The 20,161-nt window shown below is 39.4% G+C and overlaps 1 protein-coding gene across 6 annotated transcripts in view; it reads right to left on the reverse strand.

Annotated features, from left to right (window-relative positions):
- The window catches only part of LOC108262464 (basement membrane-specific heparan sulfate proteoglycan core protein), a 72,068-nt gene that overhangs the window by 21,081 nt on the left and 30,826 nt on the right, over window positions 1-20,161 (reverse strand). For 3 of the 6 annotated variants that reach the window (XM_053687021.1, XM_053687018.1, XM_053687013.1), the window contains 8 exons: window positions 9,479-9,588; window positions 8,937-9,186; window positions 8,206-8,502; window positions 7,770-7,887; window positions 6,385-6,533; window positions 603-659; window positions 422-493; window positions 113-180 (listed from right to left, as the gene is read on the reverse strand). In XM_053687021.1, the coding sequence (XP_053542996.1) occupies window positions 113-180; window positions 422-493; window positions 603-659; window positions 6,385-6,533; window positions 7,770-7,887; window positions 8,206-8,502; window positions 8,937-9,186; window positions 9,479-9,588 (1,121 nt within the window). Of the gene's footprint in view, window positions 1-112; window positions 181-421; window positions 494-602; window positions 660-5,550; window positions 5,746-6,384; window positions 6,534-7,769; window positions 7,888-8,205; window positions 8,503-8,936; window positions 9,187-9,478; window positions 9,589-20,161 lie in introns of those variants that run through there. The other 3 variants (XM_053687014.1, XM_053687023.1, XM_053687025.1) reach the window with 3 other exon arrangements.

Consider the following 20,161-nt stretch of genomic DNA (forward strand, 5'->3'; position numbering starts at 1 on the left):
TATAGAAGCCATGCAGAATTAAATGGAGATTAAATTAGAAATACAGCAGGACTCAAAGACATAAAGATAATAATAAAAATGCAGCTGAGCGCCGAACTGCATGTACACTAACCTGATCCTTCCGCTTTCTCTTACAGTCCGGACGTCCTTCAGTAATCACGTTCTCTCCACATCTTCCTCCTAAAGAGAAAAGACCTCAGAAATCACACCTCTAGTGGAAACTACACAATTTCATTTTCCTTATCCAGAGACACTTACAGAAGTGCTGCTGCTTCTACAGGTTTCAGTTCATCAATCTCAGAATTTGATGTTGTTGTGTGTGTGTACATATGTGTTCGTATGTGTGTATTTGTTTTGTGTGTGTGTGTGTGTGTGTGTGTGTGTGTGTGTGTGTGTGTGTGTGTGTGCGTGTGTTTTGTACCTGTGCGTCTCCAACAAATAAATGCCACTACGCCGGGTATCACCAACAATAAAACCGCCAGAATGATGAAAACTGTGTAATAAAACACACCAAAATGTTAATAAATGTAATAATACAGATGTGTATTTTCATTGATAATGAAAAGTTTTGGCACCTAGAGGGAGGCTGATGTCTGGTTTACCTTGTTTTACTGTTGATGATGCAGGTGGAGAGTTTGTTGAAGTTTCTCTTCTTCCTACTGAAAAGACAAAACTTATTAAAACTAACGACTGTTTTTATCACTGTTAGTAATATGGTACATGACACTGGACACAAAGCATGCTCACAGTCATTAATGAAAATGTACCTTTAAGAGGTAAAGATTTCTTCTGACTCTCAAAAGTGTTAGACAGTGTAGTCACTCCCTCATGCAGACTTTAATATCTTTAATATTTGTTTTAATTATTTTATTTTAGCTAACAATGTTTTTACAATGGAAAATAATACTTCAGTTAATATACTTCACCTTGCTTAAAAACATACTTCTTAACATACTGTATATGTTCATGGCATGTACCTTATCCTATAAATAAAGGTAAGGCATTACTTAAGTGAAGTGAAGATGGTGGTCACTGACAGAGGGACAGCAGAAGGTGGGGTGAAATTTACACGCATCTATTTACAGTCCAAAAGAGAATGAAGAAATGACGAACATTACAAGTTACCGGAAAATAACTTTTCTAATACACTTTATATGAGTTCTTGAAGATAATTCAATAAGACAGAGATTGTGAGAGTTCTCTAATGTACTAAATTATACACTTCATACATGCCTCAAAATCAAAATTTGATTTGGTTACAAATGTTGATTAGTTTTTGGAAACAGTATGTAAACATGCGGAAAAATAAGCTGCAGATACACACAAGGGCGTAGCCATCATTTCAGATGTGCTTGGGGACAGAATGTCAAGGGTATTTTTTCTGACCTTTGTCTAATTGATGGGTTGTATCTCTTCCATCCATCCATCTTCTATACCGCTTATCCTTTTCAGGGTCACGGAGAACCTGGAGCCTATCCCAGGCAGCATGGGGCACAAGGCGGGGTACACCCTGGACAGGATGCCAATCCATCGCAGGGCACACAATCACACACACACCCATTCATACACTATGGACACTTTGGACATGCCAATCAGCCTACCATGCAGGTGTGAGGCGAACGTGCTAACCACTAAGCCACTGTGCGGGGTTTTATCTCTATATTGTGTTTAGTGTACATTGTATTGCATATACATAGCACACAATATATAATATATACTTATATTCACACACTACTTTATTATACAGTGGCAAGAAAAAGTATGTGAACCTTTTGGAATTTCATGGTTTTCTGAAATAAATTTGTCATAAAATGTGATCTGATCTTCATCTAAGTCAAGGGTATTGACAAATATAATGTGCCTAAAATAATAACACAAAAAAAAAATATTGAGAACAACAACAAAAAAAAACTCACAGTGCTTGTGGAAAAATGATGTGAACCCTTGAGTTAATGACCTCAAAAAAAAAGGGGGGGGGGGGGGGGGGGTCAACCAGTTAATAATTCTAAGGGTTCACTTACAGAAAAAAAAAAGGAGAGAATTTTTTTTGCCCCTTTGAGTTCATCATGACCTCTGAGCGCTGAGCGTGGGTGTGAACATGGGTGTGGCACGTGACGTGAGTGACCGATTGTCATGGCAACATCAGGTCACGTAAAGACTTATAGACATGTACACGTATAGAAATCAAAGATACACAAATTGACCATGACCAGTGAAAAGTGCAGGGGACAAATTTACATTTTATTTAAAGTGCGGGGGACACGTCCCCTGCATCCCCTGTGGAACAGAGTTTTGATGACGTTTGAGTGAGAAAAGTATTCATTAATTTTGAAAGCTGAGCTTATTCAATACTTTTTGTGTCAAAGCACTGAAAAGTGATGCACAGTTCAGTCCACATAGACCGCTGTTTTTGAAAATGTGAACACAGGATTGATAAATACATGTAAGAAAAAAGATCTATCAATAAGGCGTAATGCAGGAAGTGAAGATGGTCACTGAAGAGAGAGACAGCAGAAAAAGGGGTAAAATTCACACGCATCTATTTACTGCTAAGACCAGAATGAAGAAGTGACGCACAAGTTACAGGAAAATAACTTTTCTATTACACTTTATATGAGTTATTATAGATACATTCACTAAGACAGAGATTGTGAGAGATGTAACTCAGTAAATGTGTAAAAACATACACTGTATTATAGGTTGCATAGAACACTTCAGAGTGCAAGTGGGGAAAAAAATGTGGAGAAGCAGCAGATAGAAGCCTCTTAAAAGACGTGTTGCTGGTGAGAGGCACATCATTAACTCGATCATTACCCCTTGGTCAGCATGACCAGCATGATCAGCATGACCATGTTCCCCCAGCAGAGTAAACTGCACTTCTATATTTTATACCATCGCGCTGCTCGGTGGAAGAGGAACAGACCAGGAGAAGGAGAAATGTACACGGCTGATGACAGGGACCGGAGCAGCGCTCCAACCCGGCCCACTGCCAATGTGCCAATCTCTTGACACACACACACACACACACACACACACACACACACACACACACACACACACACACACACACTTAAAAGATTATAAGTAAGGTTTCTTGCTCCCAGGCAAGGTGAGGTCCACAGATGCACCATTGTACAACAGTGTGGACAGGAAACTGATCGATTCCAGACCAGATGCAGAGGGAAATAATGGTTTAACAGGACAGGTTCCACTCAGAACAGGCCTCGCCATGGTCGACCAAAGAAGTTGAGTACATGTGCTCAGCATCATATCCAGAGGTTGTCTTTGGGAAATAGATGTATGAGTGCTGCCAAGCATTGCTGCAGAGGTTGAAGGGGCGGGAGTCAGCCTGTCAGTGCTCAGACCATACGTCGCACATTGCATCAAACTGGTCTGCAAGGCTGTCGTCCCAGAAGGAAGCCTCTTCTAAAGATGATGCACAAGAAAGCCCACAAACAGTTTGCTGAAGACAAGTAGACTAAGAACATGGATTACTGGAACCATGTCCTGTGGTCTGATGAGACCAAGATAAACTTATTTGGTTCAAATGGTGTCAAGCGTGTGTGGTGGCAACCAGGTGAGGAGTACAAAGACAAGTGTGTCTTGCCTACAGTCAAGCATGGTGGTGGGAGTGTCATGGTCTGGGGCTGCATGAGTGCTGCTGGCACTGGGGAGCTACAGTTCATTGAGGGAACCATGAATGCCAACATGTACTGTGACATACTGAAGCAGAACATGATCAGCATGCAGTATTCCAGCATGATAACGACCCCAAACACACCTCCAAGACGACCACTACCTTGCTAAAGAAGCTGAGGGTGAAGGTGATGGACTGTCCAAGCATGTCTCCGGACCTAAACCCTATTGAGTATCTGTGGGGCATCCTCAAATGGAAGGTGAAGGAGTACAAGGTCTCTAACATCCACCAGCTCTGTGATGTCATCATAGAGGAGTGTAAGAGGACTCCACTGGCAACCTGTGAAGCTCTGGTGAACTCCATGCCCAAGAGGGTTAAGGCAGTGCTGGAAAATAATGGTGGCCACACAAAATATTGACACTTTGGGCCCAATTTGGACATTTTCACTTAGGGGTGTACTCACTTTTGTTGCCAGCGGTTTAGACATTAAAGGCTGTGTGTTGAGTTATTTTGAGGGGACAGCAAATTTACATTGTTACACAAGCTGTACACTCACTACTTTACATTGTAGCAAAGTGTCATTTCTTCAGTGTTGTCACATGAAAAGATATAATCAAATATTTACAAAAATGTGAGGGGTGTACTCACTTTTGTGAGATACTGTAACTATGCCAGAAGAGTCTGCTGGCTCAAATTTAGCCTATTACCCAAAAACACTTAAAATTCAACATAGAAGCAAATACTCACATCTCCGAACCCAGTTGGAGATAGAAAAAAAGACACCAGCCGTGAGTGAGAAGAAGCAAGGGTCCAGATTTATTGGTTCCGTTCCACCACACGAGATCCACACCGATGAGAATTCTCAGAAGTGATCTCAAACCCGGAGCTCAAGCTCCAGTATTTATACTGTATTTACACAGCAGATAACCAACATATTTCAGAAAGACTATGATATCAATACCAATAGGGTTAAAAAAAGGAGCTTATCTACATTACCATTATGTTTTGAAAAAGGCTTATCAAATTTACCATTATGTTTTGAAAAAGGACTTTCCAATTTACCATTAGGTTCGAAAGTGGAGAGAGACAAAACAATTTAGAAAGACCTTGGTCTCACTATTATCTCGCGGAGGAAGCTTGACTCAGCTACCCTTATAAATGGCTCCTCATGGTTTTCTAAAATTAAGGCCTTCCTTGTGAGACAAGAATCTTCACCATCTGAATTATGAGTAAGTAACATTTTTCTGTATTTCTGGTTTATATTTTACTTTCATATTTGCTCTATATCTCTATTTTATATATAGTTATACTGCTTGGTTTACTGACCTTCCTACTTCATAATATCATTATATTACCCTTCTACTATCCTACATATCCTGCTACTCTTTATTTTTATAAAGAGTATTTTATATAGAGTATATATTTTATTATTATAAGATATTCCCCTTATAATATCTTAATACTCCTTTTTATTATTCTTATAAAGTTATAATGTTATGTGTGTGAGAGAGAGAGACAGAGTGTGTGTATGTGTGTGTGTGTTATGTCTACATGCCCGTCCTTGACTGTACGAATATGTGTGTGTGTGTGTGTGTTTGCACTCCTCAGCTCTTATACTTCTTTTTGACTTTTTGACTAATAAACCATAGTGTGTTATTCTTAAAAGATCTTAAAGTGTGAATCCAATTCGTCAATATCCGCCTAATACCGCTTCTGTGTGTCTAGGTGCCCGTCTGGATCTGGATCTGGACACTCTCTATCAGCTCGCGCATCTCACCCCTGACATCATGGTGCTACTAACGTTCTTCGCAGCACCCCCTCTGGAAATGGAAATGCGGGGTTCCCCCCCTCTCTCCGATAAAGAATCCACCCCATGAATGTGTGTATTGACGCCTCTACAAAGACAGAACCTCCCTCCAGCTTTCAGTCTGAGGATGATGTCACCTTCTCTGATCTGGGCTCTGAACATTCTTCCCTTTTCTCACCTGTCAGTCCGCCCTACTCTCAATGGTCTTCTTATTTCACCTTTGCTGACTATCCCATGTCCCCAGGACACACCCCATTTTCTTCCCCCTACTGCTCTCCTCAAGATTACGCACCCACCAGTCCTGTGAATTATCAATAAAATTACATATTACTCATACTAGGTCTCCCTCATGTTTATTTCATGTCATTTTTATCCACAACAAGTCACCTGAGAAGAAGGTTTGTTCTCGTATTTATGCTGGTTATATGATATTCATGCTGTACCGTTTGATATTAAACAGAAGGCTGATTCGATTTCAAAATGAGAATACATCCATGGAAGTCGCAATTCTTCCAAGAGAACAACTGTCCTACAGTCGGTGCAACAAAGCCGAAACATTCAAGAAGGAAAAGATGACACACAGGATACAAAGAGACAGAGGAGACAAATAGTCGGCGCACACATGTACTATACACATGCAATGTGACGGACACAAGGTGGAACATGACAGACATAACAAACTGCCTTACACTAATACCCACAATCCCCTAGGAAAGGATGCCCTGGACACTGAGTGAGTTATGCTGCTGTTCAGCACTGTGTGTCACTTCTACAGATGCACTATACATGAGTGGGTGTGTATGAGTAAGCAAGAAAACCCAGGATGCTTAAACCATAGATTGTAAACGTGTGCGCATCCACAGAGTAGCAGATATTCAGAATACTCCAAGTGTGGCTTTTTTTTTTTTGGAAATGTGTATAAGCGTGTATTCTCACTCACCCCTGACGAACACAGTGACCTGGTCCTTGCCGATGCCGAGGCTGTTTGTCACCTCGCAGATAAACGTGGTATTTACAGAGTCGTCCACCTTCCGTACGGTTAGTTTGTTCTGGGCCATCTCCACCGAGTCTGGCATAAAGCCTGAGCTCCTGTCAGGGAACAATAAAAAACGTTAAAAATGACATTACAGCAACGCTAGCAAAGCATTCCTGTTCTGTGACACAGCGCTACTGCAATCGTTATAGCAATATTTCCCTTGTGGAGTCAAATAGGTGAATGATTCTCACAGGGGAGAGTTCACTAAATCACTAATAAACAAGCTTATCAAGAAATAGAACACGATGAAATTGATACAAACTGAAAGCCTTAAAGGGATAGTTCACCCAAAAATAAAAATTCTGCCATCATTTCCTCACCCTCATGTTGTTCCAAAAGCCCGTAAGACTTTCCTTCATCTTCGGAACACAAACAAAGGTGTTTTTAATAAAAAACATTTCTGTCTCTCTATTTACAGTCCAAGTAATTAAAACTTTCAAGCTCCAAAAAGTTCATAAAGGCGTCATAGTAATCCATGCGACTCCAGTGGTTAAATCACAGTTTTATGAAGCGATACGAACACTTTGTGTGCGAATAAACTAAATTAAAGTCTTTATTCACAAAACATCTTCACTTCCGCATAGATCTCCAACGCATGTTCACGAGAGAACTACGATGCGTGTGTGTTGTGTCAACACAAAAGCAGACATAAAAATACGAACGTCCTCCTCTATGTCGAAACCGGCATGTCGGCTCTTGCGATTCAACGGGACCTGGAAGCGCTGCACTGTTTACAGCAGAGGAAGAGGGATGCTGTAAAGATGTCTGCAGATTTCGACATAGCGGAGGATTTGCATTTTTTTGTCCGCACTCATGTCGACACAACACGCATGCGTCGGGGTTCTTTCACTTCATAAAACTGGGATTAAACCGCTGGAGTCACATGGATTACTTTTACGATGCCTTTCTGAACTTTTTGGAGCGTGAACGTTTTGGATGCTTGGACTGTAAATGGAGGACAGAAATCTCCCAGGTTTCATTAAAAACGTCTTGATTTGCGTTCCGAAGATGAAGGAAAGTCTTATGGGTTTGGAATGACATGAGGGTGAGGAACTGATGACAGAATTTTCATTTTTGGGTGAACTATCCCTTTAATGCTAGCCATTTGCAAGGAGTTTCGTTTTAGAAATCTTTTAAAGGCTGTGCAAAAAAAAAGTGGTTTAAGGGGTGAATTCAGGCTAACGGGAAGTAATCAGATGCTGATAGAATCTTCTAAGTGAGCTCATTAAACATCATTAGATAGTAATAATCAGCTTTGCTGTGGTGCTCGGAAAAGTAGTGTTACTCACATCTTCCAGTTTACAGTGGGAGGACTGGGGTTCCCCTGATATTGGCAGGTCAGCACCACGTCTGTACGGCCTACATACCAGTTATTGTCATATCCTACAATCTGCACCTGAGGAGGATCTGGGAGTGAGAGAGAGAGAGAGAGAGAGAGAGAGAGAGAGACCAAGTTAACCTGGTGCCATTACAACTCTGCACAGAGGTTTGTGTTTGAACAACTAAAATAACACAAGCAGGCTTGCAGTCAGTAAAGCAACCCACACTACAGGCTTCTGAGACTCTCTGAGACTTTACTCTGACATTCTTTTGTATTGACAGGCTACTGTTCACGATTCACTCACGTGTACTGGAGTGTGAAAAAGCCAGGCAGCAAACTGGAAATAATTAGTCTATTGAGACTAAACTTATTCTACAAAAGAAGTGAAAAGGCCATGGATGTACATTGGACCACCAGTTTCATGGGGAAGTTCTCAGCTTTGGCCAGTGTGCGATGTGACACCACGCAGGTGATCTCCTTGCCATTATCGGCCGCCGTGGGCGTGAAAAGGTACTCGATGCGCACCGTCACCGTGTTGTCCGAGTTGCTCGTCTGGACCAGTCCTGTCCCGTTGCCGCTCAGATTAGTCACCCAGGTGAGGGTTGCCGGTGGTCGTCCGTTGGCCAACACACATTGCGCTACGGAGACGGGAGAAGTGCCGGCGGGAACGGTGATGGTGGAAGCCGTGTTCTGGGGCTTGGCTGGAAGAAAGGGCAAATAAGAAAAGAAGAGGAGTTTCGACCTTGATTTCACAGGGCACTTTGACAGAGGAGAGAAAGAGAGGAAGAGAGGAGGATGGGAAGGAAGTAAACATTGAGGATTGGATTGCTTCTTGCACATTTTTGCACAGAAAGACAGGAGAGAAGCAGCCTCTCAGCATGATAAGCAGAGAGCGTGAGAGAGAGAGAGAGAGACAGGGAGAGAGACAGGGAGAGAGAGAGAGAGCAAGAGAGAGAGAGAGAGAGAACGCGAGAGAGAGAGAGCCTGGTCAAGGTTACTGCCATGCTTCACACATTAACAGCGGTCCGACTGATCTGACAATATCACGCATCATGAAATCCAGTAACAGCCTATAGGACAGGAGACACAAATATTTAATACAAACACACACATATGCTCATTCCTGTTTGCTCACCTAGTATGACGAGGGCGGTTACCCCATTTTCGTTTCCAGTCGGGTGTGTGGTGTACTCGCAGACGTAATTCCCCTCATCTGTCAGAGCAATGTCTGTGATCTGGATAGTTGGATGTTCCAGAGGGGGGGGTTCTATTGTGAAATTCACACGCCCCTGCACTGGGGATGCTGGGTAACTGACCCCTAAAGTTGGATGAAACACTGCAATGTTGGTCCGAGTGGCAGAGCTATTTTCTAAAATCCAGGACACCTACAGAGGAGACAACTAATGTTAAAATAGCTCAATAAATAGATTAGGCTTCTTTATTACAGATACATGACTCGCAGGTTGCAAAACAAACACACACACATACAGAGAGAGAGAGAGAGATAAAAGAAGGGAAGGATCACAAACAACTTCCTTCACTAGGATATCAAGTTCAGGCAGAGAATACATCTGAACTGTAGTGTGTGTGTGTGTGTGTGTGTGTGTGTGTGAGAGAGAGAGAAAGAGAGACAGAGCATGCTTATGGCCAGGTTGGAGATAGGAGGTGACCTCTGACCTGAGTGAGCTGGGTCTGGCCTTTGTCAGGAAACTGGCAGCACAGGATCACTGTCTGACCCGGATAGGACACCACTTCCGGATCCACCTTCACCTTCTGAACCAATACGCCTGCAGAGGAAGAAGCGGGGCATGAGAACACCGTTTTTTGTTTCAATTTCAACAGTGGACACTGTGTGTGTGTGTGTGTGTGTGTGTGTGTGTGTGTGTGTACACATGCAAATGCCTGAGTTTATGTACCACATGACTGAATCAGTGTAGTGGAAAATCTTTTCTGATCTGAATTATTCATCATCCTACAATACACTGATGGGAAACATCCTGCAAGTCTCGCGCGTACGAGAGTATTCCATTTTATTTACACCACAATGCTTTCGAATTCAGATTCAGATCGGTCAGAACGTGACACGTTTTCTACAACAGCACTCTTACAGTAACGCAGGGTTTTCATTACCACAGAAAGGCTTAGGCGCAACAGACAAGTGTGTCTTTCGGAACTCTAGAGCGCACCTGTGCTCCCTGAAATCTTAGACCCTGTTTACGCACGTTTTAAAATGCATAACTGTTGCTAAGGTTACGCCTGTCATCTGCACTACTCCAGAAACTTTTGGAAATGCTGAAGACCACGTTTTACTTTGAAAACTCAGGTCTCGTGTTTCAGTCTAAACACACCAAAAACAAAGACTTTTGAAAACGAAGGCGTGGCTCTGCCCACATTCGCTCCTGATTGGGTCTTCTGGATCATTGCATATCCTTCCCTGATTCATCGAGCCCCGACCATATGACCATTACGCTACCTACCTTGATTGTATACACAACAACATGGAGACTGAACTGCAAGCTTTGCTGGCTTTGTTGTCATTCTGAGCAGCCATTGTGCAGTTAAATTCTGTATTTTAGAATACTGCAGCTGCCTACATGCGCAAGAGGAAAGCTATGATTAGAGCAATCGACAACAAAGCGGCATAAGCCCTATGTGGAACGCCGGTTTCGACTAGCAACCAACTTCCTGTTTGCACTTGTATACGCATACCCAGTGTGCATGAATGGTCATGTGACATGACGCATTCAGTCGTGTAGCGTGGACTGAGATCGTTTCTGAAACATAGTGGAAACTCCAGCGTGGACGATTATCCTTTTCATTTTAAAATGCACTAGTGTGAACAGGGCCTTAGGCGAAACCCTGAGTAATGCCAATCACGCTTTAGATCAATGTGCTCACTCTAGTACAGGTGCAGCTATAGATATGGTGACTGTTTCTGTGAGATGTTGTTTATTTAACAGTTGTATGGAAGGAGTCTCCAGTGTCGGTGCTTTGTAACAGTCACGTGAAGGTAAAGCTGTTTTCAGACACAGGGGAAAAAAGTCATCGAGAGAGCGCGTTCCTGTTTTGCAGTACCATGACAAGCTCGACATTTCTGTGTTAGTAACTAACTTGCGGAATTACGCTACAAATGGACAAAAAAAAAAGTATGTCTCCTTCATGAATGAATAAAAATTGCAATCATTGGCAAATATATGTGGTGCAAGACGAATTAAACACTTCAGCGTGCTAACTGCTTTCATCTACTGGCATAAAGTTTGTTTGACATTTGATATTCAAAGATATGCGAAAATTAAGGGACCGTCTCTAAAGTTACATACAACATTGTTATACACGTTTCTAACTTCAATAGCATTTAAAGGAAATGACTTACAGTCATATAACCAACTGGAAAATGTTCGCCTAAATGTCAGGTATGAAGCACACCTTTTAGATTTTTGATACTTAATAAAAAACTATTAAATCACATGTACATTTTATATGAATTTCACTGCCGAATGGGCTCATACACAAAATATACCATAATTTAAAGCTCAATAGTATTTGAAGGGAATGATGTACAGTCACACAACCAACTGTAAAGTGTTCGACTAGGTGTCAGGTACGATGCACACCTTTTAGATTTTTGATATTAAAAAAAAAATACACAGGAAAATTCAGCGATATTGACTATAAAAATCATTGGAATGATTGGAATCATACAATAATTACATTTATATCACAGATCAGTGAACAAATATTTATTTATTTGTTTTTAATCATTAAAATTTTCCATCACACATGCACTCCCTCAACGTCAGAAAAAAGCTAATTACACTTATACACACACAGAGAGAGAGAGAGAGATTCTGAGTGAAGCTGCTGTTGTAATGTGGGGAGAGAAAGAAGGGAGGAATGAAAGAAGGGGGAAGAAATGAGGGCGACTCTGAGAAATGCAACAGCTGCTCCACATCAGAGTCATCAGATACTCCCAGAGAAAGAGAGAGGGCACGAGTGAGTTTGTGTGTGTGTGTGTGGTAAAACAGACAGAGAAAATGGAGCTGTGAATTTGAAGGAGAGAGAGCTTTAAAAAAAAAAAAAAAAAGAGTCTTCTATAAGGGAATTGTAAAGCAACACACACAGAGAGACACGCAAAGGTGAGAGGTCACTGGAGTAAGGGGTATGCCAAGTCTCCATGGTAACTGACGAGTTACTCCCAGCGCGCACCCCTCCGAGTAAGTGTCTCCGCTCTCCAGGAGCACACACACGTAACTAGGTAGGAATCTCAGTTACTTTTACCCCATGCGGTCAGTCTGTCCCTCTCTTCTCCTTTATCTACCTTTGTACTGATTCATCTCTCACACACGCTGACAGCAAAACCAAAACATTTACTGCAGGACCAACAGCCATTGTCCTGCTCCATCTCTGCTCTTCCTGCTAATCCACACACACACACACACACACACACGTGTACTCAGGTCCTTACCGTGAAGATATAAACAAACCATCATCACATTTCTTACTGAAATATTTCATATTAGTTTGAATGCAAACAAACATTGTTTTTCATAATGTTACAGTTGGACTTTTTGTAGAAGAAAACTATGCTCAGTAGCCTGTTATATGTTATTTATCTTAAGATATCTTATATTCTTGGTGAAACATGTCAGTAATAAATATAACGGGATAGTAAGAACTGAACTGTCTCTTCATTTATCCAAGTTCTTCCACCACGAAAAAAATGGGCTGGTTTTGGGCATTAAACTCCCGAGCTGAAAATGTGTCCCACTCCGGCCCTGCCCATGGTGGAGGTTCAAGCTGGCATCCTGCGCCGAGTACAGTGTAGTGGGGGAAACTTTCGGGGTCAGTAAAACGACCGTCCATGGATGTGTATATGGTGTATGCACAGCTATTAAAGAAAAATGAATGTGGCGTTATATCAGGCTGCTGAATGTAGCGGAGGACAATGAAACTGCATATCGTAATTTCTTGCCGCATCTTGTGTCACAGGTTTGCAGTGCGCTGGATGTCACACACATCCCTTATTCTTCCCCCGACTGATGGATAAATTCTGTCATGTGACACTTTTGTTTTGCGTGAATGTCATTTTTCTCGACAAAAATTTTTTCCAAACTATTTTTCGCAACATTTAAAGTATCGATATAGAGTTTATGTGCTCAAGTTAAATGAACAAAGATTATGTCAACACTTATGAAATTATATCGATAATTTGCATTTCCATCAGATATAACAGTAAACATTTTAATGCGCTAAAGCTTTCATCGCTAAAAAACCCTTGGATGGAAACGTGGCTACTGACACTATAGAAAATATTTATGAAGTATAATCAATATGTGTAATTAACATTTGGATATGCTAATAAAGTGTAATCAATATGTATAACATTTAGATTTATTATTTAAGCATAATCTATATGTATAATCAATATTTAGAAGCATAATCCAAATCCATAGAACACTTTTTGATCAAGTTATATTATAAGTGTGTATTGAGTTAGAAGAATTGTGTCTTACTGTACAGTAATTGTTTTTCTGTACTAGCCTATATCTTCCTGCACAGAAGTAAATAACCTTGAGGCCTGATACCAATTAACGAGTTAGTATAGGGCCTTAGGAAGGGAGGTAGATATCAGCTAGGACAGCAGATAGAAACAGACAGAAGCTCATTGAGGCATAAGAAGGGAGTGTTGACTCTGACTCTGAGTGAAACCTTTTTAAAAAATAAAGAAAAAAAAAGAAAAGAAAAAAAAGAAACCTTGTCCTCATAAAACCGTTTTAAGAAAAACAACTAACTGCACATGCTCCACAAATTTAAGATATCATATAGACATGAATAATTAATTGTGGCAAAGAAGATTGGTCTGTTTTAATGAGGAAAGGCAAAAACCCGCCTAAGATGAGTACGCTGTGGAGAAAGGTATAAAAAGGGCTGTGTGTGTTTGAATAATTTGGACTTTCTGCAGACTGTCTCACTTTTCTGTTTCAATCAAGTTTATTTACTTTTTGACATCTGCTAATACTCCGTCTCTGAAGTTTTTTGATTTAGGCTGGAAAGATTGTTTTCCACGACAACACCTTTGAAGCTTTTATAAATGTTTATGTAGGCTTATGTCATTTGTAATGAAGGAATTATACAGGTGTTGTGTAGCTCAATAAACACTAAAGTGTTACCAAAATAAATCATAGATTAGACTGAGAAATATATCAAATCCACTCTGATACCAGTCCAAAGTTTCAGGCCAGTCTAATCAGTGTCACAAAATGACTCATTAGAGTAAAACCCTCAGTTATGGTAAATGGAGAAGACATTTTGTTATGTATGTAACTATAATTCATTTGAAGACTGATCAAGTCTGCTTTCACGGAATATCCACTTTTATTGTGTAATGAAATGCTTTACCTTTAACATAAAGCTTGATGTCTCTGTATTCCTTCTCAGCAGTCATTCCCCCCTGGAAACTGCACCCCCATATAACTACCAAAACATTTCATACACCCCACAAATCCAACTCATTTAACCAAAGTACTAGCAAAGTCTCTCTATCTCAACAACATACCCCTGAGTATACCCGAAATACAGTGAGGGAAAAAAGTATTTGATCCCCTGCTGATTTTGTACGTTTGCCCACTGACAAACAAATGAGCATTCTATAATTTTAATGGTAGTTGTATTTGAACAGTGAGAGACAGAATAACAACAAAAAAAAATCCAGAAAAACGCACGTCAAAAATGTTATAAATTGATTTGCAGGGAAAAATGAGGGAAAAAAGTATTTGACCCCCTCTCAATCAGAAAGATTTCTGGCTCCCAGGTGTCTTTTATACAGGTAACGAGCTGAGATTTGGAGCACACTGTTAAAGGGAGTGCTCCTAATATCAGTTTGTTACCTGTATAAAAGACACCTGTCCACAAATATATATAAATATATATATTTTGACCTTTCTTTCAGTAAAAGAGAACAACGACATCATACAGCCTTGAAGGACTGTAGAAATGTTTTACACATCACAGTGTTTTTCTCAACAACGTAGCCAATAAATAGTTCAATTATTTCACAAACCTCAGTCTGTTCATTTCTTGACAGAAGGATTACACATAGATCATACACATAGGGAGCTACACATGCATAACATGTCCAAAATTCTAATACATCTACCACATTCAGTCACCAGGTCTAGTATTTTCTGATAGATTAGTTACACAAACTGATAATTACCACAGAAGTAATTTCAGAAACAAAGATTCACTTAAACCACAAATGTACACATTGGTAGGGATCGTTAAACCCTGAAACACACGACTCGTCCCTTAATTCATTAACATAAACACACTGTAAGCAGTCTGGTCAGCAAACCCCCAGGAAACACTCGACTCTCTCTCTCTCTCTCTCTCTCTCTCTCTCTCTCTAATACACCCACACACGCACGCACATCCCTCCCCCCACCCACATACACACACACTTCAGATGTGTAGGACACTGTGTATAGGCCTACAAGACATTCCCCGGAAAATGTGTCTTCTAGTTTAAACAAAACTCTCGATTCTTTTAAGCAGCACTTTAAACATTTTACATCCTAAAGGGTTAGGTTTAGAAGGCATGTAATAGGCGCGTTTCTTATAAAACACCGTCTTTAAAACATTTACCTCCTAAAGGGACCTATTTAGAAGGTATGTAAAAAGTTTTTTTTTATTATTTTTTTCTTTTTTACATTTCTTTGGGTATAGCAATGTTTTAGAGTATTTATTTCAGTAAATTTTTATTCAAAGTCATGCAATTTTCTCAAAAAGTGCAATCAATAAAGTTTAATTTATTTCACAAGCTTACATTCTGCTCATTTATGTTCACATTCAACCATCGTGTATTTTCTAACAGTGGAGCTATACAAAACAAACCCCCACAATCTAAATTTAATGTGTGGTTGCAAGATAAAAATTCTAATTTATTTAATTAATTAAATATTTAAAGTTGTACACATTATTTTGATGAGTGGTGTTGACATAATAATGTTGATAATTACATCAACTTAATATTGTGTGTAATTTCTGCGTTAATTGATTTAAAACAAAATTTACGTTGTAGTAGTGTTAGAGGACCTGTAGACTGAACAAATACTAAGGACATTACAATTTGAATATCATTTGACTTACCATTAAATTCTACTAAAGCAATGAATTTGGGGGCATGTTCTCAATTGTGATATGACCAATAGTGGACTCGTGTATAGGCTACACCTGCTAATACATTTGATGGACTATTTTGCACTAGTACACGTAGCTAATGCTAGTCATATTTAGCAGTGTAATTTGAATATCTACTCTTTAGTTTACCGTAGCAGTGGAAAAGAAGGAAAAAGTTTCATTTGACAAATCTGTCCATCTAGAGAGGGCTTTTCATTTGTGCTATAGGAAAGATAAGCATGATTACATTTCTGCTTATTCATGTAAACCTCAACTACATTGTGTAATCTAATTTCATGTATTGATACATTTTTTATTTTATTTTTTAAAATCTTTTGTCATTCGCACACGTAGCCTTCGAGCTCCACAGCCTTTGGACTGTGGATAGTTCTATGAGAGATAAAAGTAGTAGACACAGAGTGTTTATTTTTTGTCTATATTGCTCATTTCATTCAGTGCTTTAACGTCTATAAATCCTGCAGAGATGTTACGTATGAGATTTGTAATGTAAATCACGCTGGATTTTACTTACTATTGTTATAAAACTTAAAGGCAGTCATTTTTCCTGGTTTAAAAGACTGCATTCTACTGCAGACAATCTAAATGGAGAAACATAATTTTAAAAATGATTGTCAACTTAACAACTTGTGTTCATAATTATGGTAATTTAGTACATAACACTTAAATTCCTTTTAAATAATGTGAAAATAAAGTGCGTTTGTGTGCGTCATATTTTTGTTTGGATGTGTAATACACATGGCCGTACCATGTATAGTAACATCTGTGTCAAGAATGGATGGGAACCCGATTTAACATAACTAGCAACGTTTCTGTCACGAATGGATGTGAACCAGATTTAACATAACTATATATATTTTTATGACCTACCTCAGAGAGTTTCATATTCTATGTGAAAAGAAAGAACATGTCTGTGCAACTTGTGTGGGTGGAAAACATATGGCCGTACCAGGTATGGTCACGAATGTATGTGAACCAGATTTAACATAACTATATATATTTTTATGACCTACCACAGAGAGTTTCATATTCTATGTGAAACGAAAGAACATGAGTGGGCAACTTGTGTGGGGTGGAAAACATATGGCCATACCATGTATGGTAACGAATGGATGTGATCCAGATTTAACATAACTATTCATATTTTTATGATCATGACCTTGTGTATCTTTTTGACCTTTGACCTATACCTGTCAAAACTACAGTTACAATATATACCAACTATTTCTCTCTCTGATGTAATTCAGTAAATGTGTAAAAACATACACTGTAAGTATTATAGGGATGTAAAATAATCTCACTGTAGATTCCTCCTTATTCATTCGCCCACCTCTCTTCATCAGTACATTTTAGACTGAAGTTAATCAGGAAGAAAAAATCCACATGATCAAAGCTGAACAGGTCTAAATAAGGAGATTATAACACAAGGCATGATATGTTTACCTCGTGTATAAAGATTACTGCTGTCTTTGGACATTTTAACTACAAATACATGCTGGTCTTGAAATTTAGCATTTTATCAACATTACATTTATAAAATATGAAGCCATAATCAAATAGTTCAATTGAATGTGTTCAGCTCTGTTGGGCCTATTATTATTATTATAACACTGTAGTAAGTAAAGTTGTTATTAAGTAAAACTCTAAATGATAAACATTTAACAGTGTTTGGTCGTTCAGGAACAGGGCTGAACTACGGCCTACTGTAAACCCAGTCTGGACAGAAACCACATGAACTAAACACAAAGCAGCTGAACTAAGAACTGGATAATATTCTCTCTCCTTTCTGTAATAGAAAATAGAAAAAAACTTCACTCACCTGCAGCAACGTGAAACACAGCAGACAAAAGATACAAGCACTTCATTATTACTGATTCTTCTGCACACACACCAGTCCCTCAAAGTGACAACACACACACACTGTCACACTGCCTGAGTGTCACTCTGTTATATAGTGTGATGATCAGGAAACCACAACAACTGCTGTCTCATTTCTCATTTTTGAAAAACTTTTAATCACTCCTTCCATGACCTAATATATTGTATTAATATAATTAATTAATATATAACAGTATTACTATTTATTCATATATTTTCTCATGTGATCATTTCATCGTTTATTTATAGTGTCATCACTGGAAAAAAGTGTACATGATCTGCAGCATTAACTTCACAGATTTCAAAACACATGAATTCTAGTGTTTAGCAGAAAGTGTGTTTCCCTAGACTTACAGCAAGTAATAAAGATAAATTTACCATGTGTGAGCTGAGGAGCACTTACAATAATCATGAAATGGAGTCAAAGACTGAAGAAGGTGCAGGTTATGTAATTTAATACCAAAAAACACCAAGTGCAAAACCCACTAACTTATACAGGCAGAGGTCAGGTGATCAGACAAACAGTCAAAATAAGGTTAGACAGAGAGATGAGGTCAAAAACGAGAACAACGTCAAAAACTGAGTGTATACTTCACAAAGACACTGTGTGTGAACAATCTCTATAAAGGAGTGGTGTGGGTGAAGGTGCAATTGGCAGCAGGTGTCTCTAATTGGAATTCAGGATGGTGAACGTGTTTTTGTGCGAGTTTTTGAGTTGCAGTCTTTGTCGGCCATTTTTGTAGTTCGTGGCGCATACTGGGAAATGGAGTGACTGGTTTGCTGTAATGTAACAAGAATCTGGTCATAAGCTATGATCATGACTCCTTACGAAAGGTAAGATTAATCATAAGAGTATAATTGTTATCAATAGCATAATTTATTAGAGTTTAAAGAGTTAATGTTTTTAAAAAAAACAAAAGAAGGGGGATGTAAAAGTGTATTTATGTATTTATTCTTGCGACTACGTAGCAACATCTTTTGAAAAAAAGCTGCTACTACAACTGATCTACATATAATTGCTCATTAGAGATCTAAATCTACATCCAGATTTCAGTTATTGTCTCATATACACAATACAATTATTTTCCTTAAAGCTGCCTTGTCTACTGTTAAAAGTCCTCTACAAATAACATTCGGTTGAATTAAATAGTACCAAATAGTGCGGAGGATGTTAGGACTGATAACAATCATAACAGTAATCCCCTTCCTCCTTGTGCTAGAGTCCTTTAAGGCTCCTCCTTATGAGGAAGAGAACAGAATAAAATGGGTGTCTCTGAAAACTACCTTTTTGATAGTGTTCACTTCTGAGAAAATAGTGGAAGAACTACATACTCTGGTAATAAGCTCTTCTTGTGTGTGCTCCTTGTGCCATAATGGAAAATGTTATCCAGTTGATTCTCACCACTCCTGCAGTTTAGGGAGGTTGAAATAGTAGTTAAGTATGTAACTATGGTTCAGTGAAACCTGGATATCCAGAGCAAATGCAATTAGGTTTCAGGAAAAATGTTCATATGACAGTGATATTTATTGCAAATACTATGTCACACATCACTTGTGACTTTGCTGAATGCTCTCACCACAAACGCACACACACAAACATATGCACACATTCATCCACACACACGCACACACACAAACGTATGCACACGCACACACAGGAAGATATCCGGTGATTCTAACCATGTCTGGCAGTTACCTGGTGTTCATAAAACCACAGCTGCATACATATCTAGTGTTCTCATGTTAGAGCCAGTGTGAGACACTCAGCATGTCAGAGTAACCACATGATTGTGGGCAGGGCAGCATGGGGGCTGATGGGAGAATGGCTACTTCCTCTTTCTTACAGCATCAGTTAACCGACATTGTGCCATGCACAGAGAATACTGAGTAATACTCCACACTCAACACACACACTGCTATACATCCCTTACAATCTTTTTTATTATTCTTTTTATAATTGGTTAAATGTATTTGTCAGCACTGAGATTAGTTTTTCAGAACTCTTTACCAACATGCAGCTCAGTACAGCAGATAACCTCACATCCAATAATGCAGATTAGATCCATCTTCATTCATTTGTTTGTTCATTCTTTCATTCAGCTTCAGTGAGCACTTTATCCTACTCAGGGTCACGGTGGCTCTGGAGCCTGTCCTGGGAACACTGGGTGCAAGGAGGGAATACACCCTGGAATACACACTTAGTGTAGTCAATACACAGGTAAGTTTTTGGGAGGTGGAAGGAAACCGGAGAACCCAGAGAAAACCCACATGGACATGGGGAGAACA

This window comes from Ictalurus punctatus, chromosome 2 (assembly GCF_001660625.3).
Source record: "Ictalurus punctatus breed USDA103 chromosome 2, Coco_2.0, whole genome shotgun sequence".
Lineage (NCBI taxonomy): Eukaryota > Metazoa > Chordata > Actinopteri > Siluriformes > Ictaluridae > Ictalurus > Ictalurus punctatus.